General features: G+C 39.0%; 1 protein-coding gene across 4 annotated transcripts in view; it reads right to left on the bottom strand.

The window, feature by feature from the left end:
• SLC44A5 (solute carrier family 44 member 5) overlaps positions 1-26,681 on the bottom strand; it is a 107,843-nt gene that overhangs the window by 11,836 nt on the left and 69,326 nt on the right. For 3 of the 4 annotated variants that reach the window (XM_030031757.2, XM_030031756.2, XM_030031758.2), the window contains exons 4-17: positions 23,395-23,479; positions 19,718-19,802; positions 16,815-16,943; positions 15,978-16,038; positions 14,247-14,370; positions 12,957-13,040; positions 10,252-10,364; positions 9,691-9,822; positions 7,727-7,826; positions 4,881-4,973; positions 3,830-3,917; positions 2,359-2,621; positions 1,183-1,277; positions 687-790 (exon numbers count right to left, since the gene is read on the bottom strand). In XM_030031757.2, the coding sequence (XP_029887617.1) occupies positions 687-790; positions 1,183-1,277; positions 2,359-2,621; positions 3,830-3,917; positions 4,881-4,973; positions 7,727-7,826; positions 9,691-9,822; positions 10,252-10,364; positions 12,957-13,040; positions 14,247-14,370; positions 15,978-16,038; positions 16,815-16,943; positions 19,718-19,802; positions 23,395-23,479 (1,556 nt within the window). Of the gene's footprint in view, positions 1-686; positions 791-1,182; positions 1,278-2,358; positions 2,622-3,829; positions 3,918-4,880; positions 4,974-7,726; positions 7,827-9,690; positions 9,823-10,251; positions 10,365-12,956; positions 13,041-14,246; positions 14,371-15,977; positions 16,039-16,814; positions 16,944-18,541; positions 18,848-19,717; positions 19,803-23,394; positions 23,480-26,681 lie in introns of those variants that run through there. The other variant, XM_030031760.2, reaches the window with a different exon arrangement.

The following is a 26,681-nucleotide window of genomic DNA, read 5'->3' on the forward strand; positions in this document are numbered from 1 at the left end:
TAGTCAAAAAGAATACTTCCTCTTCAAGATGGCATTAATTTGAAACATCAATTGCATGAACACAGATTATAACGGACCCATTACAGCCGCCTCCTTTGAGACAACAAGTCTGTGACTGTACCATTCAATCACTGAAATTGCTTCAAGTCGGAACATCCTAGGCTGAAATCTATATATGTTTATTTAGGTGAAAATCTGGAATTTCTCTTCTGGAAGCTAAGAAGGGTTATTTTAGAGAAATATTACCGCTGCTGCTAGTAGAATTTGTGCTTTTAACTTCCAGGATGAAATACAGATACCACATGCCTTCTGACCTCCTTATTCAAACATTGTCTCCAAACAGAAGTGTCATCAACATGCAGTATGAAACAAGTTAATATTCTTGTTGAAATCAGGATTTCAATTGCTGAATCAGAGGGGAAGTTAACCAGTTATGCCATCCCTTCCCACTTACTTTGAGGGGTTAGATAGACAGACAAGACAGGCATGAAAAGAGGCTGAGTTTAGAAGAAAAAAAAAGAGATCTTACTTTTTCATGGTAGGACCACATGCATTTCCTGAAAACTCCCACAAATCCCATTATTTATTCACCAGACTCTAGTACTGCTGGCTGCTGACCAACCAGTAGTGGCTAGGGTATTTTAGTGTCCCAGATAGGGGAGACCACATGCAGAGACAGCACATACCATGATGTAGGCATTTCTGTTTATAAATTTTAAGAATCTTTCCAAACACCAGAAACAGCATTTGAGGCAGCAGAGTAGAAATCTAGTGAAGGAGTTCTGTGTACCTGAAAAAAGGAGAGAGTGCATCATACATAGAACTCATGAGCAGTCTTCAGAACATCAAAAGCTATTCAGAAGAAAATCTTAAATTGTGACAAAAGCAGAAACTATTTCTCTTCTTCTAGCTATGGACTCTCTTTCTCAACCAAATTTAGCTCACTAGCTTTCAATTAGATCAGATCCACACCCCACATGAACTTTGCATTAAGTTCCCAAGGACATAATAGACTCAATTTGAGTAAACCAGCACAAATTAACTGGCTGCAAATGGAACTACAATGGCTAAAAATAATGTGGAATTAATATCTTCTAATTGCTGAAAAAACATCTTAGGAAAGTAAGGAAGTAATTTGCCAAAGGAGGTCTTAATAACCTAGAGCAGATTCATAAATCTCACCTTTCAGTTTGTGATCCAAGTACTCCAGTATTACTCTAATAAGCTGGACAATTGCAAGAATTAAGGCTCCAAATGCCAGCGAACCTGTATGGTATCTAAAACAAAATAAATGACTGTTACGTTGCATGTATGTGTGTATGTACAATTATATATCTATGTGCATGTGTGTGTGTATATATATATAAATCAAATTATAACTGGAGGAAGGTCCATTAGTGGGAATCACATATATTAATGGACTTTCATCCTGATCTGTCAGAGAGAGGAACAGGATGAAGTCATTGGTGCTGTTGGTGTTTGTGTGAGTGCTGTGTGTGTCTGCCTGTCAATCCATGTGGCCAGCTGTGTATATGTGTTGTATACATGTATTTGGGTGTGTGCACCTACTGGGAGTACCTACTCAGCCTTGTAATTGGTTGAACCTGGGGGCATGAAGCTGCAGCAGCCTTGCCGCTATTGGGCTACAGGATTCAGTCTCCCCCTAACAACAACATTTTCCTGATTGTACTGGTTTTGGATAGGCTAGAGTTAGTTTTCTTCATAGTAGTTTGTAGGGTGCTATGTTTTGCATTTGTGATGAAAACAGTGTTGATAACACACCAATGTTTTAGCTATTGCTGAGCAGTGTCAAGGCCTTTTCTGCTTCTGACCCCACCCCACCAGCGAGCAGGCTGGGGGTGCACAAGAAGTTGGGAGGGGACACAGGACAGCTGACCCCAACTGACCCAAGGGATATCCCACACCATATGGTGTCATGCCCAGCAATAACAGCTGGGGAGAAGGAGGAGGAAGAGGGGGACTATTGGAGTTATAGCATTCGTCTTCCCAAGTTACTGCTACGCGTGATGAAGCCCTGCTGTCCTGAAGATGGCTGAACACCTGCCTGCCCATCGTAACTAGTGAATGAATTCCTTACTTTGCTTTGCTTGGGTACACAGCTTTGCTTTACTTATTAAACCGTCTTTATCTCAACCCACAAGTTTTCGCACTTTCAATTCCCCCATCCCGTTGAGGGGGAGTCAGTGAGTGGCTGGGTGGGACTTGGCTGCCTACCAAGATTAAACCACAATGCTGACTGATCTTTTTCATTTGATATTCCAAGTCTGGCTTCCCTAGATGTAAAAAGAGCACTTGTTGGATACATGACAAGGCTCACATCCAGCTCCACAGTCCTACCGTATTGCTCGTCCAAATGAAGAGAAGAGCGGCCACAGTGGAATATCAGCTGGTTTCCGAGAAGCCCAGTAATAAGAGGCAAAGGCACCAGCAAGGGTACACTGACCCAGTGCAATTGCAAAGTTCACCAGCCACAGAAAGACAAAGGCATTGGCTAACTGGAAGATGAAGATGTACTTATGGTACAGGCTTTCTCCTCCATAAAAAGCAAAAGTACACTGAGCCCCCGGACACAATTTAGTCACATTGGTTGTGTTAAAAGTCTGTAAAGAAAGAAAAATAAACATAATGATAAGCAATGAATTCTGTGTACACAGTCTCTGAAGTTTAGCAGCTTAATACAAATAACATAATTCTGCTTGATGTTTCATTACTTCATTCAACACTGCACTCCAGTACTATGTAACCTGTTTAGATATTAAGGATTCATATTAATGTCTTACGCAGGTGCTTAACTTTAAACTATGCAGTTAGAAAACAGGGCCGTTCACCACATGCCTGAAACCCACATAGATGGAATTTGAATTTCAGAAATCTACTTTTAAGGTACATAAACACTTCAGTTTCGTTAAAGAAAACCTGCTCACATAAAAAATAAATAAATATTTATTGAAAACCAGAGGCCAAATCTGCAGTTTGGGTAAATCACCACAGTAGAACTGAAATCAACTGACCTGTGCCATTTTATACAAGCTGTGGATGTGGTCACAACTTCCCTTGCCTATCTCAGAGTATTAAAACAGGAGTAGTCTTTACATTGAATTACTTCTCCCTATTTGTGTTGTTAATTTCATGTGTTTGCTCAGTTTGGGCATGAAATAAACCCAGTCAATTTCTAATCCCTTTCTTTTTTAGTGTTCAGACAGCAGCAGGGTGGGGAATTGTTTGGGATATACATAACCACAGCAGTACACTGAAATTTAAACACCTGAAAATAACCCTGATACAACATTTGATAAATATTCCAGTTTTGAAAAAATACTTAAATTCAACCCCAAAACATTTGACTGAAGACAAAATTTTTAAAAAAAGACATATTTTTGGAGCTTCATAAAGGTCATTGCTGTGCCAAAAGAAGCTAAGCCTCTGCTTCAAAACATGGCTGGTCCTCGGACAAGTTTGAGGCATAGCTTTCCAAGTCTTCCATTGCCTTTTGAGGACCACAAATTAGAATCCTCATGAATTCAAGAACACCCTTCCAAATAAACCTGTATTTCTGTGTCTTCCTTTCTCACTCTGTAAATTAGAACAGTTAATATTTACCTGCCTCACAGGACAGTTTAGCAGAAAAATTAATTTATGTCTGTAAATTGCTTTGAACAAAGAAATGTTATCTGAACACTATTTTCAGATTTAACATGAGGAATCATTACTTAAAATATGCACATTTTCTACTAGCATTGCATTTAATAGTGATTAAGAAATGCAATTAGTATAGGTCTTACTATAGGTAAATATTTGTTACACTTACCTCTGGGTCACAAGTCAGGTTTGCATACTTGCACAGTGTTTGATTAGCCATTACTTTATACACAGGTTCTCCTGATGTAGCCAGAAAACTGAATGAAATATTTTAAGGACGAATCACAGAACTGTAGGCTTTGAGCAACTTAGGATTCTTCAGTGGGTAACCACTAGCTCTAAAGAACTTCTGCAGATAACAGAAAAACTGCTCTTGCTATGCAGAGACACATATGAAGGATTGATAGACAAGACTGAATACTCTCATTACTTAGAGAACTAAGGCAAACTCCATCCTGGAGCTGTAATAACCCTTGACCAGAATGGGCAAGGGGAATAACCTTGAAAGTTGACTCAGTCTCTCCTGCACATCTACCTTTGACGAGGCAGATTATGCAGTAGTTCTTTGACAGTTCATATTTTGGTGGAAGTAGACACATAGCATAAGGATAAATTAACATTGTCCTGAACTGCAATAACTGACCCTCTTTGCATGTGAAAGAACAATTTGTTTTCAAAAAGCAATTTTCCCCTTTCTGATACCTTGCCAAACCCTTGCTGTTCTGGGAACAAACAGACAGTGGTTGTTGTTACGCAGTTTAGAGAGGATTCAGTGCACTGTATGTTCTCTCACTCCTTTCCTATACTCTTCTGAACAAAACACACCTGGAGCCCACCCCACCCCTAGCTAAGAGACCATTAACATCAGGCCTATAGAGCATGCCGCACATTAAAGGCCATATTCACTCTTTGCTGAGGGCCCTTTTTTACCCCTTAAAGTCAACCTTATGTAGTACACAAGGCCTTGTATGATCACCCTGCCTTGGCATGAATTTTAGTCCAGTTCTTTTTAATGAAATTAAATTCACCATCTGATTTGTACATCACATGCAAATGTGCAGTGAGGAAGAGTGTACCAGTGCAGCAAGAGCTAAGTGACCAAATAGCCTTCTTAACGCTGGTCTGGTTAAGGTGAAATAGCAGAGAATTATCTAGTCTATATTCTGGTCTAGTCTAGACCAGAAGACTGTTCCTCCAGAGGTACACAGGCAGAAGGATACACAGCTGTCACAGCCCAGTAGGAAATACAAATTGCAATGAGTATGAAGGTGACGATTGGGTAGAACAATGTAGACATTATATAGCCAATAGCCCTATGAAAGAAACAAAACATATCAGTAAGCTACAACAATTTAAGAAGCAAGCTTTTTATCAGTTCTCTTCTAGCATCATCCTTTTTACTTTGAGCTACTTGTTGATACTGGTAGCATAATCTAGTGCTGGGATCTCAGAATAGTGCAGGTTCTTTCTTCAAATGTCTTCACATCTTTACTTTCTCATTTCTACCACTCCACCTTTATTGGCAGCACTACAGTCAAGTTTATCCATTTGCCATGTTCAAGACTACCTTCTACTTTCTCCTTCTCCATCACTGCTTCAGAGATCCAGCTCTGTCTAGGTCACAAACCCATTTCAATCACACCTCCTGGCTGACTGCTGCAGACATTACCCTTTATTTCCCTGTCCGACTCTGCTTAGCTCCTATGCTCTTCCTTCAGCTCCTACACACCTGAAATTACCTCTTGCTACTTTGTATTTGAGGACTCTGTTCCCAGCTCCTTTCCTGCCTTAAGTAGTAACTATTTTGGGGCAGGGACATTCACCTTGTCTTTGTAATGCCAGTACATGTGACTTCCCTTGCATGTGCCATAACTGAGTGGTGCTCGCCTTTGGCTGTTGGCCGGCAGAAAGAATAATGGCTGTTCACTGTTGACAGCTTAGAGAGCTCCTTTTAACATCAAGGCTGATGTCTTAGAGGCTGACATTCTATTAATACTTCTTGTGGCTAGCATGCAACTCGTGAGCCCGAACTTGAGCGTGCCAGTTCCTACTCTGCCAGGGATGACTCCTCTGTAAGAAAGTGAGTTGACACAGCCCCTCTGAGTAAACTCCCTGCAGCTATCTCAGACGCGAACACCTCCAGCTGCATATCTCACTGGATGTGATTTCAGAGAGTGCGTGTTTTGTTCACTGAAGCTTGCAGGTTCATTCTCTTTACACTCCTGCCATCTACCTCTTCCCGTTACTCTAAATTTTCTTTCCAGTGACCCTGTAAGCTTATCACAAGCCTTTTTGTCTCTTAGTATTTCCTACAGTATTTCTCCTATGACCTGTGGCACTTCTGATGCTATCTGTTTTATAGGAGGCAGTTTCCAGAATGTAGAAGGAGACAAATTTACTTGGTTCCTGCTGCTAAGCTAGTAAATGCTGGGGGCGGGGGGAATGCAAGGGAACTGTTGTGTGCAATCAAGAGGTGAAGAGCAACACGTCAATTACTGTCTGAGTCTAGAGTTGTAGAAGTCCATTAAGAGTCACACAGGAGGACACAGGCTTATGCTGTCTGAGAAATAATCACTACGTATTAGCAGTGTTCAGCAGTTAATGGTAAGCCTCTCAGTTACCACTAAGACCACGGACAGTTACTCCAACAAACTGAGTAACAACTGTTAATTATTTCTAACTATGGATTTCAAGTCAATTATTAGCATTGTAATATTTTTGAAAGAGTAGTTAAAAGGTATTGAAAAATGTAATTTGATTTCCAGTCATTAGCAGCTTATTTTGCACCTTCCTGAATACAGGGCATGGTCTGTTAGGTTTACAGTAATTACATACAGTGTTTCACCTCATGCATTATGCATGAGAGTAAAAACATCACCCTCAAGTGACCTTTCCATGCTATTGAAAAACTACAGAATGTTATTAATTCTCAGCAGCAAGTTTATGAACTTTCTGAAATCCTTCCACCTGTCAAGGTTGTGAACAAAAGTGCTGCAGTGTTAAAAGTGTTTCTGGATTTTAATGAACAGGAATTAAACAGTACAATTTAGTGCTGCCAAAATTAATTGCTATGCTCTAATTGCACAGTAGCATAAGACAGGAAACAAGTACCTGGCTGAATGCAGAACTTCAGTATTTCTTAATCCCATTACAAAAATCCCAAATCCTGATTCCTGAGAACCACAATGTCAACAGAGATGGCAGAAAACTACAAGCAAGTGCACACAGATAAACTCAGAGCTAACTCTATGTGCTCTAACAGAGCTCTGCTTCCAAGCCCTATCAGACCTTAGCCTATTTGCAATGAAATCCAAGGGCCTGATGTTTTAAGTCCATTTCTCCTCTGTTATATTCCCATTTTTTAAAAAAAAAAGAACTAAGTGTTGGCAGTGTGTAAAACAGGAACCACTGTGAACAAAGTCTATGCAGATTTCAGGAAACACAAAATGAAGAGGTCTCCTAGGCCTTCAACTCTCATATCCTGCTCTGCTTTCTTCTTTACTCAGAGCTGAAAAGAAGTATCTTGGACTGCACCATATTACAATGTCTAGTCATGGAAGTCTCCTTTTCTCTCTGCAGATTTATGCATGTCCACGCAAAAGGTTGACTGGAGCCAGAAGAATCCAGTCTTTCCTAAATAAAAGCCACAGCCAAAACAACACCAATCCTCTACCACTAGTAAGACACTCTGGAGGCAATCCAATGGCAGAGCAAAGTTGGCAGCTATAGGTCCCAGGCTCCTATTAACAGTGTACCACACTTAGCATTTCTGCTGATAAACCTTCTTGCACTGAGGATATGTGGTACCACTAACAGTATATGTACTCTTCAGGCAGAGAGCTGAGAGATAAGAAATGTCTTACTGCAAAGGAGAAAGCTCTTATAAGGACAACCTCATTAACAGAGAACTGGCAATCTTTATACTACCTGTTCGGCTCAACAAATCCAGTGTTGTACTTTAACCCCCAACTTTCTGCCCTTGGTAGTGCAAGATGAAGCTCAAGAAGAGTGTACTCTAGAGATCATTTAATAAAATTCAAAATATATTAAAATTAGACAAACATACCTACTACCTTCCTTCAACAGTGCAATAGCAATCCGGATCCGATTCCTTAGGAAGATCAGCATCAGTATGATTATGACCTCAACAACACAAAGTATTATCACTGTAAACAAACAAAAAAAGTTAGATTTATCAAGAATTGAACCAATATGCTGCCTCTGTAAATCATACAAACTTGCTCTGAGGTCAGAGAGCTGAGAGCACCATGTCCCAGAACATTTCCTCTCTTAGTTATGAGCAGTGTTTGAATCATAACTGATAAACAGATCTGGTTTAAAGAGTCTGCTTCAGTCTGATTTCTATTTGTGTCAGTTCAAAACCTACTTCTGCAGTAGGAAGGGAAAAAATTCTCTGGACTTCATCTAGAGAAGACAGAGTCTTTAATGCCTGAAGCACATTGCCTCTGACTCTGAAACGTATCTATTAATTTTGGGTGCTTCAGATGGTTAAACAACACTTAAACCAGCCCAGCAGTTGTGGATGGTTGCACACAGCAGGATCTGTCTCCTCCAGCTGAAACCAAGAAGTTTTGTGGAGGGAGAGGAAGACAGGACGATAGTATCCCTAAGCCTTGGCTTGTCTGGAGTTTTGCAAAAGGACATGGGAATTAGCTTCAGGTCCCACAGCTTAGACATAGTCTCAGAATCCAGACCTAAATAGTCACAGATGATGTTAAATTGCAATCCCAAGTATTATCAGTACCCCTGGCCATCAGAACTGCAGGTGGCAAGTGACCACTGTGGTGCTTAGAGCCACAGACTTCGTTCAGAACAGTTTTTCTTACATGCATTTCAGCACCTATTTTTCATATGGTTCCCCATGAAGGTTTCTTTAAAGTTGGTCTCATTCCAGTTCAGCTCTGTTAACTTAATGTAGCTTGTCCCAAACATTGTGAAACAGGAAAGCAATCTCAGTACATGATAAGTTCTAGACTAGGACTAAGAGGATCTATGTTTTCTTCAAGGATATTTAACTGCTTTGCTGGGTGACTTTGGAACAGTAAATTTATTCCTGAGTACCTCAATTTACTCATCTGAAAGTGACACTGACCTCTAGATAAACTATATATTGGCTGCTAAGAATCAGGCAGGGGAAGAGTTTGGAGAGTTACAAGGAAAACATGATAAAGTCCTAATACTCTCCAGGGATAGCATACTAAAAAGCTCTGCCTCAACAATATGCAGAAGATGCCTCATGAGCTCAATGATCCAACATAGACTTAAATGAAGACACAAAGCAGAGATAGGAGATTTAAGCAGTAAACTATTGCTCTATAATTTAGCTACCAATAAGGAGAGGCAGTGGTTTAGGTTATGTCCCATTCATCATCAGTTAGTGTCTGTGTGCCTTCTAATAGAACAGCAACAGCAGTGCAAGTAATATTCGACAGGTATTTGTTCTCTCTTCCGTCCCTCCTTCCCTGGGGAGGGATGTGTATACTGCAGGCTGTCTTGCTGCAGTAGGATTTTGGTTTAAATACACTGCCCTTGTAAGAGAAGGCAATGAAGCACTTTTGAAAATAAAGGTGATGAAATTTGCGATGGTTCATTCTAGAGTCTTAAATCAGCCTCCAAGAAAATTCAGTGACCTGAATGTAAACAGTTCTACAAAGAAGTGTAGAGTTATTAATCTCATTTCTGGGGCCCTCAAACAAGGAGAATAAACGGACTGGGAGAGAAAAATGCCCCTCCTTATGCAACTTCATCAGGACTAACTTAGTTATTGCCTTCTACTTCCCCATTATGAACACAAGCATTTTTCACTCTCATCACTAGTGCAATTGCATTATCTCCCCTTACAAATATACTAGTCTCCTTGCAAAAAGTATCTTGCACAATACAAAGAAAGAGAATTCTGCTTACTTCTCTGAGTGAGAAGATTTAACAAAACGGAAACTGTAGCAAGACAGTGATTGATTGATTCTCCTGAATATCCATTAACAGATTCCAAGTTTAAAGGGCACTTACTAAATGCTAACCATGTTTGCCTCAGTTGCAGGTACACTCTGAAGTCTGTCTGGAATCCAATGTCGTAAACAGTGAGGTCAGATCCAGGTATTCCTTTAAGATGATCATACTCCCAGTAACAATGCCAGATGCCTTTTAAAAAAACAATCAGTATAAAATGAGTGTGTCTGAAGAGGGCAAGGACAAGTTCTTCAAAAAAATCTTTTACATGCCAAGTGTTTTGTCCTCAGCATGTCAGGTAAGCAAAAACCAAAAATGCATTACTGTGAGACTACTCAATTATACCACCACATATATAGAAAAGAAGTATCAGTACACGTGAATACAGACTAAGCATACTGTGGGTAGATAATTCAGGTTACTACCTCTGGTGCTAAGTATCAGCACAGCTGGATTCTTACTAAATTTCACTGCCATTTAAGCCCTTCTCACTTAACTGTGTCTAAAACTAGGCATTAATTCTCCCAATTGTACCATTTAATTGATGTAATTACTGATTTTCCTTGCCCAAACTTAAGCAATAAGGAAAAATAGCCTCAGAGGCTAGAAGATTACACCTACCATAACCTATAATTCCAATCACACCAAAGATGAAAATCCAGAAGAGGACCCCAGCTGTGAACCTCAATAACACAAGGAAGAGCAGACTTACTATCATTGCAATGAACAGCCCACTAGAAAGAAAAGAAACAGAAATACAGGGAAAAAAAGTGTGAGAATCTTCACTTCTTGCATGCCTGTTTCTCCAAGTAAGGGTCACTTCATCTCACGTAAGAGAATGATTTGTAAAAACGTATTTCAATATCTGACTTACAAAATACATCCTCCTGGCTATTATCTGCTATTAGAAACAAATAGCTTATATATGATGAGCTCACAGGGCAGAGCCAGAAATGTTTGTATACACTAGGTTCTCAGGTTGGCTCAATGGGACTAGTACAATGCCTTTTTGGTCATTTACAGAAGCTGAACAACTCACTGCCTTTTCAGGCCATGGTCTAGTCTACAGTTCAGAAAGTTAAACTGAAGGAATAACTATATGTGGGGAGGTTGTTGTTTTACGTCCTCCATTAAAAATCCCTGCTTGCAACTAGTAAAGTATTATTCTAGGAGCTTTCCTAGAAAAAAAGAATTAAATTTAGAAGTAAAACCAGTGACTCTTTCTACCCATCAGAAGAGGAAATGATCAGGGTATGGTGATGCATAAAAAGAAACTGTTAAGAGCTATAAATGGGGACCCTAGAAAAGATATCTACAGTGTCTTCCCTTTATCAAGTCTGTGGTAAGAAAATACTTGTTCTCATTTCACTCCCAGAAAGCAAGTCAGAAAGGAAAAAATGACTGCAAAAGGCCTTTTTACTCAGTGAGGCCTTCTAAAGCAATGTGAATAAAGTAATGTGAATAAAGCAATGTGAATAATAATCCCATCCAACAAACATCCAGCTCAGATGCTTCACATAACATTTCATTTCTCAGAATTTTTACTAGGTGTTACATCAGAATTTTGTATTAGTACAGACCCCAAAAAATTTAAAATGTCTTCTTGCTTGTGTTCAATAACTTCTCTTCTGAACTTTCCCAGCTTATTTAGCCAGTTACCAAAGATAAAAAATGGGTCAACCTGATCATAAACAATCAAACCCAGATATTTTGGGCAAACTAAGCCAGATAGGCAGAGGGACAAGAAAAAGAACATCAGTTTATTTAGTTAAACCTTTGTAAGCTCGTCTTAAGTCCCAGCCCTTTAAAGACTTCAGAGCATGAGGTATTTTCCCTTTCTGAATAGCTCGTTTGAAATTCAGAATGTATTCTTCAAAAAAAGTTGTAGTTTTGGAGCTTATGAGACTATTCTTGAAAGCAGTAAAGTTACCTTTATCTAAAGTTATCTTTAGATATACATGAGTCCTAGTAATACCAAAACTGAGTACACGGTAACAGCTGTCCTCAGTAGACTGAATTCCTTAAACTGAGGCTTGAAAGCAGCTGTTCTTTTGGATTATGCTGCAAACACTAGAGCAATTCCATATTTGATTTTTAACCCAGCCTCCTTTCACTATCAGGCCTTCATTGTCATCACCCAAACTCTGGCACTTAAATATGTTTGTCCAGAAATTGTTTGATGTATGCTACCATTTGGTGAGAAGTGTGAAGAAAATTCTATCCAATTACTTTAAAAGTAGCAACAATTCCTTATAAAAATATGATATTTGAAATGTGGGAACTGGCTTTAGTATTTAGTATTTCTGTTAAAAAAATGGTCAACTCCCTCTCCACCCTATCTGTTCAGTGGTATCTCCTTTGAAAGAATCTGCACCATAAGCCTGATTTCAGTAAGAGATCTAGAGAGAACTGAGCTTGCCAGTTGAGTTTCTTGCCACTGACTATTGTGAGCACAGCAGTAGACTATGAGAAAGCTGTCCTCCTGCCAGTGACTGAACACCTTTAAAAGCTGACAACTTCTGTTTCTGAACTGCCTAATTCTCTATACTAAGTTTATTATCTAAAGTTTATGTATTTATTGTTGTGGATTTGCATTCAGGCTTGAACAATGTATGCTTAGTATGTGCATGCTATAGGCTCTCACCTGGCAAAGACTTCTGCTCCTGTTTAAATCATCAACACCCTGATCCATCAAAAACAATATTAATGGGCTAAGAATGCACATATACTTACATATTTGCTTCAGCAAAATAGCTACTTCTTTTGTTTCAGTGCTGCATTTTTTACTAATTGGTGATTACTGAGTATTAATTACAAGATAAAGTTAATACTGTTCAATACTTTTTTTTCTTGATGTTGCTTTGCCTGCTGCATTGGATTTGTGGATTTATATTGGATTTATGGATTATAACGGATTTAACTATATATTGCTAGTAGGAATTTAGAAATCATGTGTTTTATATATATACTAATGACACTGAGCAATGGCAATTGATTTGAAAGCTTTCTTAATTAAGATTTTTCAGTTTTGGAATTACCACGCAGATGGGTCCTGCAACAGAAGACAGCACCTCCTGGTTTTCTGCCTAGTAGGATATTAAAAAGCTATTCCAGATCAACTGACGCTCTAAGTATGTATGCTGTGCTACCCTTACCTCATGTACAGCACCATAACAACATTATTATCATGTGATGAAAGGAAATCACAGTTGCTCCTTGAATTTGAAAGTAGGACTGGTAACAAACACATAAATGATCTATTTTTTAATTCCCTGCACGCTCCAAAGTGAGTTTGGAAAAAATAAAAATACCCATGAAAATCTTACATTAAAATCCAATACCAAGAAATGGCATAGTCTTCAAAAATTTTCATTCCAACTGATCTTGCATCCAGGACATTATTGATGCCGCTGAGAAAAGACAAACCAAAGAAAAGGTTCCTTTAGGTAGAAAAGCAGAATTTATTTGAACAACAAATAGGCTCAGTGAAACAATTTGAAATATCTTTGCTAGTGATAAGAGTATATTACTGTCTTCCAGCTCCAGTTCTGTAACCAAGCCAACATCAATCAGTTATGCTAAAGAAAAAAATCTGTGTAAAAACGTCTATACAGCTCCTTTATTAAAGCTTTATTTAAAAAGCTTTATGAGTACTATCACCAGATATAATTGCTTATTATGTCACAAGAAAAGTGTATACTAATAAGATCTGCAATGTACCAAGAGCCAAACAGTTGTGATTCCAGAACTGCTAATAGCAGAGAAGCAGAAAACAGCTCAGTGAAGCAAAGGGTTGACTTTATGGAACTGTTTTCCTATCCGGCAAAGTGCTTGTTCATATTAATGTTTTCCTAAGAAGAAATGAAGGATCTTCTTATCAAAGAACAGACAATGTAGTTGTAGATGGGAACCTAATAAGGTGCAGGTGTTATCAGTGTTGGTAAGGTGCTAGAATGTGGTAGCCTTGGGTCGAGAGGTAAGAAAAGGTACCCTTGTGCTCCAGACAGGCTGAGGACTGACAGCAGCTGGAAAAGAGAGGCTATTGCAGCAGTTTTCTCTCATCCTGGTTGATGCCCAGGATTGGAGATGCTTGCTGTCCATCTGCAAGGCAGGTGTTGTCAAGCATCAGAGCCCAGTACACTGCTTTTCGACCTTTAGACATGTACTAAAAACAGGAACACTCTGATGAGATGAGATGCCCAAAGTACTAAGACAGTCCATGTTAGGGGAAAGGCCATCATAGGAAGGAATTGCCGAGGCCATTACTGGCTGGCCTGAGTCCTGCAGCACAAGTATTTAATTTTGAACCTCCTTTAGCTTTCTTTAATACTAATTTTTGCTAGGAAAAACAACAAGAATGATTTAAAAACTGACAGTCACTCTGAGACAATTGGACTAAAACCTTTTGCTCCTTGCTCATTTCTGCATACCACAGTCATAGTTTTCCTTACTGGAACTTTGCAAGTGCCCAGGCACAGAGAGACCATTTACTAGCAAGCCTTGCCTGGGTACCCTCAGCCATTTGCTACAACAGATTCTGATTCTTTTTTCAATTCCTAAAGTATTTCACAATCTCAGAATCCAACAAATGAGCACTTAAGAAGGGTAAAACCTACTTTGCAGCTTCCCTGAGATCAGTTACATTTCTTGTTTTCCCTCTTCCATCTTTGAATGTAGTCTGATTTGCCACAGTTAGCACACCATTCTTCGTGGAGAAGTCTGGGAAGCATCTCTTAAGAACTATTCAAAATATCAAAACAAAGCATGCGTATTACATTTCATGTCAAGCTCCACTTTTATGATTTGTCTTTTGTAACATATTTAAATAATTTCAGATTCACAGTCAAATGTTTTTCAACTGATTATCTAACAATATGTTGACTTTGACAAATCTTGAAAGAGCCATTATATTCAAGACTATGATTTTTATGCTCTGGGGCTCAGGCATGGTGGGATCATAGCTTTCAACTGGAGAGTCTAGGTGCTACCGAATAACAACAGTAGTATCTGTAGCAGTTTAAGAATTTGTAATAAATGCAGAACTTACTCTCTGTCAGTATCTGGGCAGCTTACAAAAACTGCAGCTTCTCAAATATGTCATTTCATGGTAATAATCAAACCAGCCCCCAGGGACAGACTCAACATGACTGGTCACGAATGGTATTAGCACCCAAAACAATACATAACAGCAAGTGTCAGTTCCTCATATGCCAGATGAGTTCCAGTACCAGCCACTATCACTAGATATTCTTGGAGAGGAAGCAATGGAAAAAAGACAGAAACTGTTGGTTAGACAGAGGGAGGAGGAGATTATAAAAGAGAGAGAAAAGGAGAGATGTTTACATACTCATTTATGTTGCCCTGCTCTTTGCTGCAAAAAGTCCTGGTTTTCATTCCAAAGGGAAGAGCAGATCAGTCCTCCTACACAGCTGTACTTTATATAACAATTCTGTGCTTTCCTTATCAGGTTCCAATAAATACTGATGCCAGGGTTCAATATTCAGTCTAAAATATCTATCCCACCAATTACTCTGAGGAAATAATTAAGTAACATGTCTCTTTTCCTCCCTCTGTAATCTTTGCCCCTTGTTGTAGTCTAAAAGAAGATAACAGCTTCTTTGCAAATTATTTTCTGTCTTTTGGGTGAGTACATCAGTTTTCATACAAATTCTTAATTTTTTTTTAAAATTTAATCCATTTTCTCTTTTTGATAACCTGTCCCTGGTTTACATGATGTCTATTTTAAACAATGGAAAAATAAACAGCAATTTCTTATTTGCATGAGCTTCTGGGTCAGTGACAGATACTCTTGGTATTACACTTCTGCAGCTGAGATGAGCTCTGAAACCTGTGGTTATCAACTCGGAAATACCTGCTGACCATAATGACAAAAACATTTTTTGGCCCTTTAATTCCTCTGTATGCCCTGCATAGCCAGCACTGCAACTGAAAAGCAAGCTGCATTGTAACTGGGCTCAAGTATCATCTGAACTTCAACAGCTGGCCATATGATCCTTCCTACATTTTCTTGATGCCAGTGGGGTTGCTTGCTCACATGGCTTGGAAGGCAAAATTTGAGCTGTAAAGCTTTTATTATCAATGATGATTCAAGAGCAAGAAAGAGCTCAGCTTGACCCGATCACATGCTGAATGTTCATGGATGGCAGTTAGAAAAAATAATAATAAATCTTTATACTTTCAAATTGTTTAAAATTGAATGGATGTCACTGCCAGATAACAGAAAGCTCCTAGTGACCTTGTCACAAAACACTTTTCAGACTGGAGTTGTGCTTTAATGTGAACGCTTATAATCTGCTAAGATGTGTGTAAGAAGTAGAACCACTCACAAGGCCTGCTTGGAATGATCATCGAAGGACAATCTTCATCACGTAGGACTTGAGCAACAGACTAAAAAGGGGAAAAATAGGAATGCTGAATACATCGCAGAATAACTACGTGGTTTTTGTTTCTCACCCAGTCTGAGAAAATGCCCCAAACTGGGCTTTGTAGCCTCCTCCCCAGACTTGACTGGTGGAGCTGCAAGATACATTCATGACATAAGTGAGAATCCAAACTGTCATTGTGATTTGGAAAAAGACTATTCTTCTTTCCTTTTCTAGTGACAAAAAGAAAAGACCTCTTCACTTTGGATCAGCATTTAAGCCAGAAGTGACTGGGCAATTGTTCCTTGCCTCCCCTCTGCCTTTTCTCTTAAAGAAGAGTAAGAATTTAACACAATTAATATAGCTGAATTGCAAGGTGTTTTAAAGATGGGAGAAATAATGCAGTACATTTGAGTGCAAAATCAGTTACATGAAGGATAGATTAATTTTCCTAGCTAAATTACTAAGTAGCTATGGATGACTCAGGAGCCTTAAGAACTGGTTTGAGATGCTCTGCGCTACTGCTGTGGAGTACATAAGTACTTGCCACAGTACTGCAACTGCATGGGTAGCTGCACATATTCTTTTAAGCAAATAGTAATCATTTAAATAGTGGGAGATTTGGTGTGCATACAAGACCCATACCCCTGATTAAATCACTGTCAAACCATATATATGGGACAACTACTTACATGGTGAAATCAGAATAATTCAAAACTTTGATGTAGCTCAGTAAAATCACGCATATTACATATTGCTTGAAGAAAAAATGTATTCCATCACCTACTGATACATACACACCTTGCGAGGATTGTTAAAACCAGGTTTGCAGAATTGCCTGAAGTAATTCCACTGATCTGGTTTATATCTGTAGGAAGCCTGAACATCAATGTAGGTTGCAAACCTGTCTGGGCACTTTGAGACACAAAGCTGCAAGAAAAGAAAAAAAATGAGTAAAGATACACTGGGGGTAGAGAAGGGTAAGGAAAATCAGTGCAATTAAAAAGCAAGAAAAAGGCCACCTATAAAAGTGCACTGTTTTATGGAATTGCCTTCAGTAATGTTTACTGCAGTATTTAGACAGGGGCATACGTTTTCCTCTTGATTCCCTAGATAAATACTTCTAAAATTCTTTGATAGGATACACTTTCAAAGTCTCTCATATCTGGCACATCAAGCCACTCTCTGTATCTTCTTAGGTTCTACACATTCTGGTAGATAAACAGAGCTTTCAGTCTGTTGAAAAAAAATTTTTTTTTTTTTTTTGAACACCAGGAAAAAAATCTGTCAGGTCCTCCTCTACTTCCATCAGCAGCAGTGTATATAAGCAAGGTGATGCAGTAGCTACTTTCACAGGATACACATAAATTCTTTCTATTACATTTATAAGGAGAACTTTATTAAAAAAAAAGTCTCACGCAGCTAAAATTGTTCCACCCTTCTACACAGTCTCTTCAGTCAAATATATCTCCACAGATTTCGTTCAAGTCAAGTTAGGTGTAAATCACTCAAATGTGACTTTTTACTATTAACTTTTGACGAATCTCCCCTAGTTACAAAGCAAGAGGGGTGCACACGCCAGGAATGAAATTCACACCACTGAAGGTACAGCCATTATAAACCGGATTTATATGAGAAATCAAGTGAGAACTGGGGTTTGATGAATGCATCCACTCAGAAGTTATGATTCAGATTTATGTAATGGAGAAGCAGCCAGTCCAACACACAGACTCTGAAGGCTTGGCTGGTCACTGGAATCATGCAAGTGTGTAGCCGTTCTGACTCCTCAATGTTCCTAAATACTGTGAGGTAGTTTGAAGTCCATCTTTTATAGCAGGTTTCAGCCTTTTCTAAAAGGTTGTTCTCTGTTTCCAAAGCTGTGCTATCCAAACACCTTTTGCAAAGCTCTGCTGTCCAAGTACCAGAGAGACATCATGCACAAAACTGTATTTCACCTCAAGGGCATTCTGCCATGTATGATTCACCCACAGGAATTTTGGGAAAAGATCTTGCACTAATCCTTAGAACAGGGCAGATGCTGCAGGAGGGTCTTTCTAGGTTAAGTACTACAGTCCTATGGACTACCCACAGGCCAAGGAACAAAGAGTTTTGTCCTTGCTGGAACAACAGGTGACTAACAAGTATACACTTTACTGTAACCTCAGTTTCCCATCTATGGAACAGGCAATTAAATGTGCTGTCTATGGTTCCAGTGAACTGTAATAACAGTTTGAAAATCCACAGTCTTACTCAAGAACTGAAGCTCCTCCCATGACAGTTCTTGGGGTTTTTTCCTCCTGCTATTTGATATGAATGGGACAGGAATGAAAGATCCTGTCTGCAGTTCAAAAGGGAATTATCAAACAAACATTTCTTCAGCATTTCACAAAAGACCAGAGAATTAACCATCTGCAGTAGCAAACAGCATTCAAAAACATTCTCAGTTTTGGAGATGTTTTATGTTTGAAAATAAAAAAAATAACTACTCTGCTACCCCAAACTCTCCTTCAACAAGTATTTCACCTTACTTGATTCATGACCACTGCCAACTTGACCACAGCACCAGTCAAATCCCACACAATGACCTCAGTATTTCTGAACAGGCTGAATTGTTCCAGTAACAGAGTCTAAAGACTGCAGGGTAACAGTGTCGGTGTCTGCATGTGGACAGATGGGGATTCCTGAAGCAAATCTGCTGCTGATAGAGAAAGTTTCCATTCTGACAGCAACTGGTCAGTGTTAAGAGGGTCTTGCTCTTCCTTGCTGGAGATTTCCATCTCTTCAGCTGTGTCAAATAGTCCATACGGTCACACTAACTGATAGGCCAGAAACATCTATCAATGATGGGAAACATTTTAAAATGATAGTCAAACAAATAGACAATTAACATTTGTAATCAGTAAATTGGTTACCATATAACAACCCTCATCCAAATTAATACTGGACTCCACTGAATGTTGTCAAGATGGCTGAGACCATACTCTGTCACCTGCAGTTCAATTACACAGTACAATTACTTTGGCAGCAAAGTTGGATCAGAGCAGTCCTGCACCTAATTCCTCTGACCTACCCCATGCCATAAGTTCTTGCCTCATAAGGTGAACTGACATAACTGGTTGTGCAATTGTTCAACAAACCAGGTCAGTAAAATGGCCTCATATAAAAAGATCAGGAGGATAATTTTAACCCCCACAAGTTCAGTGGCTGGGTTTATTTCACAGCTTCATGAGAAGTTGCAGCACAGCTAAGGGAGTACAAGTTGTAGCACAAGGCAAGAACAGGCTTTCGAGATCTTCACTTTTGAAAGTGCCATAGGTTCCAACCACACCCAGATACTCTTGTCACTGGGGATATACATATTTTCTAGTTTGGAAAACCCTAGATATCAATCAAAATTTTTTGCTGCATGCACTGATTACTACTGGATAGTTGCCTGTGATGAATTCATAAGTAACAAATTGCTGCATTCAACTAAACAGACCTTTTTTTGTCAACTCTTATACAAAATACACAATCTTGTGCATTTCTATTTTTTCTGACCATGACACGCTACTGAGACTGTGCTACACGTCATCTATGAAACAATCATACCATATTTTGAAGGATATGAACAGCAATTTTTAAATCCAGACAAATGTATGTCTAGTTCTTAAGCACCATGACTAAGAGGCAGGGAAAATATTTTACCTCTGTATTTCACTCACCTGTGTTGTAGGGCACTGTAGGTTTATTAACACTATGGGGCTGGCACATTTCAGAATGTTAAAGTAAAACAAAATGGTCTTGTTCCTATGGAAGTGGATATAAGATAATTAATGTTATAAATATGGTTGCTTATACATCCTACCATTCAAAAAGTTATAGCATACATCGATATTTAAGTTCTATTATTGTGAATGGTCATATTGTAAACACAAGACAAAAAAACAAATCCGAAGCAGACCCTGAATGTTCTGTGCCAAGACATCACTGAAACTAGAAGTATTTGTTGTAAGAATGCTATTTTGAGAAGTTTTTTCTACAGCAAGGTTTTAATCTGAAACAACCCTAGGCACTGTTACAGGTATCTGTAGTCCTGCCTCTAAGAAGTGAGGTCTGTAAAATACCCCTGCAAAAACACTGTGGTCCCTTTGCTTACACTGAACATATTGTGAATGTACTGCATGCAAAATTACTATCAGCAAATGCTACGCTGTAAAAGCTGCCTATTTTTTGTTGATCAGAAGGTGGCACCAAAATCAGTCAAAAGCTTTTTATGGTTGGAAACCGAAAGCAGCTGGCCAGGAAACAGAATGATAACAGCATCTCCTAATAATGCTGATAAACCTCCTTTGATATAAATAAGGGACAGTCTGAGGGGTTTGCACCTCAGAATCCACACACTTGACAGCTTCTGGAACTTGGGACCTTGAGGCAGCTGTTACCTCAGTTTGGATTTGTTGAAAACTGATTACCTCAAGATCTCTGGGTTTAAACACCTGGGTTTTGAAGACAGCAAAATATGCTGTTAAACTTTGCTACGTCAGAAAATTATCAGATAGCTCTAGTGAAGATGGCATGGCAGTAGTCCTGCCCTTTTTACACAAGACTTCAAAGTCAGCTAGCCGTGCCAGCTATACAGTGTCCCTATAAGAAATAATGGTGCATACACCCCCCTATGGCCTATGGTGTGCAAGAGAACACAGTAAGCAGTGCTTGAGCCACCACTGACCCCCACTGTGGCAATGCAGCACAGAGGGAGCTCTGCCTTGGGAGCAGGATGGAAGTATTAACAAAGTGTGCTTGGGCTAACAAGGCTGCCCCTCTTCTATCTGCTAACTTGGCACAAGTCCTGCTCCCACATCTCTCCATTGTATCCCCCAGTCCAGAACATATCCTCTCATCTTCCACCAGCATGTGGCTCCCACCAATTGCTGAATATGGCTATGCCTTCAAAGCCATTATATAGCATCACTGCACATTCAAGCTCCCTTTAAAACTGGAATTAGCTCAACTGCCTGACATTTTACAAGGTTAAATTGTTTTCACTGAGGTATGTTCTACTATGCACTGTTTAACAAAACATGCATCCTGGCAAAACCAATTCACTATCATTAGTTGTTATTTCTTTAAATCAATAGAATAAAACTTTGGACTGAAATGTTATTGTTCTTCAACAGTTTCTTGACAGTATTTATCATCTGTGAGCTGCTCAAAGCCATTAATGAATATTTTTTTTCTTATGTCTTAGCCCACTTGCTGACATTGACAGCAGAAAAGAAAGTTTAAACATATACGTAACACAAGAAAACAGCCACTGAGAACTAGGTCTGTATTCTTTATAATGAAATTGTGTTGTATTCTGTGATTACACTGTGCTCTGTAGAAGGCAAAACAAGCTTAGAGATTACATGGAGATTAATCGATGGATTACAGCGAGACACAAAGAGGCCTAAGAGAGACTCTCATGACAACACAAGGTAGAATTAATTTGACTGCATGGAATTCACTGGAGTTTGAATGGGTTTTTGCATGAGCTGTGAGTGTTGGCATGGTTTTTAGCTTCTTTTTTCTACTCCTCAGTGAGATTGCTGGGAATGTTTGTTCTAAGCACAAGATTCAAAGCACAAGAGACTATGATTACTTTCCAAGGAAAAAGTCTCAGACTAAGCCCTTGGGGACTTTGGAAAACCATAGTCCTGGGTTAGCCTTTCATACTGCTTACTTTCAGGGCATGTGAAAAATCTGACAATGGTATCAATGAAGGCCTGAAGAGCACATCCCACACCTCCACTTTTAGGGACTAGACAGACTTGTTCTGAGGGGCCTCCTGGCCTACTGCCATAAACACTGTTGCTTTTCCAGTAGGTTGTATTATGTGTCTTTTGGCTTATATTTTTATAAGAAACTCCTCAATGTAGCAAGTAAGTGCCAAAATGCAGTCTCAGTAGCTCTATTATTCTCCAGCAATCCTATATATGGAGGGACATTTGTGAATACAAACTGGAAATCACATTGTAAGAAATAACTAAAGGGAAGACTTGAGCAACAAAGAGAAAGAGGGAATAGGAGTGGATGGTAAGAATCAGAGAGAAGCATCTGGGTACACGCCACACAGTGCATGGATGCTGTGTGTCTGAGAGTCCCAAACGCATTTGCCCACTGCTTCCTACAGACCAGAGAGGGGATGAGGACAAATTGGGCGTGAGGAGAGGGGAAGCAGAGAAGGGGTGCAGTGAGGGGAACACACACAACACTACAACTTTTTCCACGGGTTTTTCCTCTTCAGAAAGTTGGACTCTCCAACAACTGCTGTGAAGAATCTTAGTCGAAGGGTGGAACAGGTCTTCTTACACTATCTAGTCTGTTTCCTCTGTAAAAAATAACTTGAGAGCTTATAAAGTCCTAGCTCTACCTCTGTTCCACTCCCTATCTCCTGCTCCTCCCCTTCTGAACTGCCCTTTGGACAGTGGCTTCCTCAGTTTTTTCCTGGAAAAATAAATGGGAAAAGAAAGAAGCAGCAAAGAGCTGTTATCAAACACTAGCTTCTGTTTTGCTTCCTGCATAGCATCCAGCTTCTTGACAGTGACAAGGGCATAAATTATACATAATACTTACTTTTTAAAAGGGAGAAGGTGAGGAAAAAAAGCAAACTATTCTTTAAATTCTGTTTCATAAAACACAGATTTTCAGAGAAAACATTGATGTGACATCTTTCTTTTGTGAGCAGCTCTTTTCATGTAGAAGTACTCTGTTGATATCAGCTAATCAATTTAACTCTCACAATTCAAAATTTAAAAAGACTGGGAAACAGACACAAGTAAATAAAGCCGTTTGGCTAATATGCCCAAGGAAGCTATGATTACAGCTGCCCGTCTCCCAGACCACTCAGTCTCCTCTCTACCAGCACTGGATAAGCACCAGAAAAAAACCAAGAGCTTTTCCTCATGATCTTTTCTGTCATTTGATGTATGTTGAGAAAAACTAAGAACCAGGCTACAATGCTTTAGGGCTACTCTTATCGCAAGGTGGACAGAATTACTCAACAGGTTATTAACTATCCAAACGTTGGCAGTTAGAAGCTGTGCCAGATAGTCACTTTCTATGCAATTAGTGATGCAATCTTTAAGTTATATCGATACTTTACCAAAAATATTCTCTGAATGATGAAAACAACTGCATTATAGTGATAATTTGGGTCTAGAATTGCACTGAGCAACTAATCTATTTCTGAACTTTATTTGGAATAAATACAGTAAGAGTGTCTCCATCTCCAACCTCCCACAAGAAGATAGCATACAGACGTATATGTTCTGTTCCCATAGCAGACAGAGATTTGAAGCCTCCCATCTTATTCATAGTGCATGAATAATAAAGGTATGTGAATGGATTTAGTACTCACTCATTGAGGGTATCTTTCTGACCACAGAACTGCCCATAGCTGTCAGTTGGATAAATCACTTTCCTGGGGTCACCGTGCACCCAAGCTGCAAATATACACATCTCTTTGAACATTTTAGTCAAGTGTATACAGTTAACAGTTCAAACTGACTAGCATGAAAATGTATCACCTCGAATGTGCCATTTTAATCTTTGTCAATAACCACTGAAGAGTACTGATTTGTAGATTTCCTAATGAAAATCTAAAATATAAAACAAACTAAACTGAACTAACATACGGATGAATCAGCAAGAAAGCAAACCAGTTCACTTTTTACCTTCAGGGCACATACATCCGGGTTGTATCCAAAATGTGATGTAATGGACTTAAACAATAATGGTTATTAAAAGAGGAAAGAAGAGGGGCTAACTATGTAGACAAATTTGAGCAATCACAGACAACAACAATGGCATTGAAATTAATATGACTACCTGGGTGTGTGACAAAAGCACATAGGGTGTGACTCAATCTAATGGACTCCATTTGCACTAAGAAAGGAAACAAACTCTCACTTTGTAAATGAAAACATTTCCTGACCTCTCACTTAACAATTGTCCCATTTCTCATTTATTAGGTATGCACCTGGCAACTTATTTATTATATGCTAGAATGAACCATAGTACTGAATGGGAAGAGAGGTTGATACTGAACTTTTAAATGTCTTTTCTCCACTTCAAAGCAGGATTTCTTCTCCAAGCCATTTTCACCTGCACCATTATCTCCCTTTGAGGATCAAGTACACACCAGCTATCACCATTAGTATCATTACTTCTAAGCTGTAGTGTGCAGACCTGACTAAGCTTCCTTCATGACTTGCCAATCACTAGCTTTGGAACTGTTCTAGCTACTAACTGCTTATTCAACCCTAAATAATGGAAAATTCATTTATTTTTAAATAGCATCTGAAAGTAAGATATAATGCCAAAATATAATTCCATATCACTACCCTGAGCTGACACCATAAAATCAGGTTGCTAGAGAACTGTTAGAAAAGACCATTGATCTTCTCCCAAACATTTCCTTGTGCTTGTATTATGTGGAGAAGATTACAGGTATTACAAATATTTTAGTCCCAGCCTTCCCCTTCTTGCACTACATACTGAATGTCAGGAGCCCACTTAGCATACACTTTAGGCTTTGATCTATGCAAACCACCTTGAACTCGCCTCTCTGTAATTACCCCATTTTGTCTCAACTTTGTGACATTACATTTAGTCATTTGTGAAACTGTCATCTTCCTCAAGGTCACTTTGGTAAGAATAACAGCATTTAACAATAATGATATGTGCAGTAGAGACAGAACCTATATAAGATGTCAGAGCAGCAGATTGCAAATATATTGAAATGTTCAGGACAGATGCACAACATATCTTCAATGACTTGCAAACAGTTACAGAGAATCTGTAATGCTACCTTTCACCTGGAATGATTTTAGGTTATCAAAATTAATTTGCTAGCTCTTTTTAACCTATGTTAGTTTTTCTCTGTTTTGGAGTTTGTAAATTAACCTGCTGCTTGGTATCAAACACTTTCTGAACATTCAGATTAACTGCATTTCAGCTTAACTGTGGTGTTCTGATGCTCAGAGAAAGCTAAAGTGCTTCACCAGTGTTAAATCCCATTTACTTTTTCATTTGTTAGCCCCCACTTACTTATTTCAGTAGCATTACTTAATAGGAGCATTTAGGAGACATCAACTCTTAGGAATTCCTATAGTCAGTTGATAACTCATATGTGTACATGACATTACAAAGCAGACAGCTGTCTGGTGATTGCAATGAGTCTGTAGGTTATGCCATGTACACTTTCTTCCATCATGACTGACACAAGGGAGTTTTTCTTTCTACTTTAATATGACCTTGCTTTTCATACGGGTAAAAGCCTGGTCCCAAATGGATCAAGCTGCTATATAGACATGAAAGACCTTTCAGGCCTTACTTGTATGATGTTAGATGACTCTAATAAATTGATGTATTCCCAATGCCCAAATTAGTTTTTTTAAATTAGCTTGGCACATTATTAAAGGGACTAATTTTTTGCATTTGGCTGTATTTTTTCTTTAACACCAGCAAAACAGGAACCAATAGAGATAAGCCCCACCATGCCAGATTCAAAGTACTGACAAGAATTTTGTAACAAGACTTATATGTGCTTCATATAGATAATTTGGAAGCAGTTGCTACTGCCAACATCATCCCTTTCCTAAGTAGCATATTAAACCTGGAATTATTTTTCACTCCTCAGACAAACTTGGGAGAAAGGAGATAAACACTGCAACATAATGTTGGTTGGGTTTTTTTGCTCAGTCTTAAGGATCTTTCCGTAAGAAGGGCCCATGTGACCCAGGCTTACTTCCTTCAGCCTGTTTGGGTGGACTAACACAGCCAACAGGGATAAAACTCAGCTCATCAAATGGTCAGACCAGTGTATTCTCCTTACGTTCTTTTTAGTTCTAATACAAAGTCTGCTGAAATATGTCAAAAGGCTCCCTTGGTTTCACTCACTGGGTTTGTACCAATCCTTGGTCTCAAATTTAATCACTCATCTTTTGCAGTGTGTTTCTCAATTACCTGTAGAAATTAGAAGAGTATAAGCAATGGAACACACTGCTCACTTCTGAATAGAATTTCTGTTCAGACTGTACCTGCTTTGCCATTATCAAGTTGTCTAAAACTACTCCTGCTTGGAAGTAGTTGTCCTGTGTGCCTAAGGCTTCAGTCATGTTTTTAATAAAAAAGTATTAAAAAGAATCTGCTTTTAAAAAGTAGATTTAGCACACTTTGTGAAATTCCATCACTGGGATCAGCTGCTGGGTGGATAGAGGAAGACACCTCTCAGATAAATTCCAAAGTGAAACAAAAAGTAATTGGGTCTAATTCACAACATATACATTTAGCATTTAATTAACTCTGCAGCAGAAAGAGAAGGGAAATGACCAACAGAAGAGAAAATACACAGCTTCTTTCATTGCCTGTGCCAGGGCTAACCATCAAGATTCATAAACTTAATCCTCCGTCACCTTCTTTGCAAACTTAAGAGTGATGCAGTGAAAGAATCCCTGTGATAAAGACACAATTTTTCTGGCCTAGCCAGTGAAGAATAAGTACCTAGTTCAACAGTTCTCACTGAGTGAAGTAGGTTATTGTGACAACTAGCCTGACAGAGTAGTACCATGTTTTGCATGTTGTGCTGCACTACTGGTGACTCACTATCAAGCACTAAATGAAAAGGAATCCAGTCACGTCAAA

This window comes from Aquila chrysaetos, chromosome 12 (assembly GCF_900496995.4).
Source record: "Aquila chrysaetos chrysaetos chromosome 12, bAquChr1.4, whole genome shotgun sequence".
NCBI lineage: Eukaryota > Metazoa > Chordata > Aves > Accipitriformes > Accipitridae > Aquila > Aquila chrysaetos.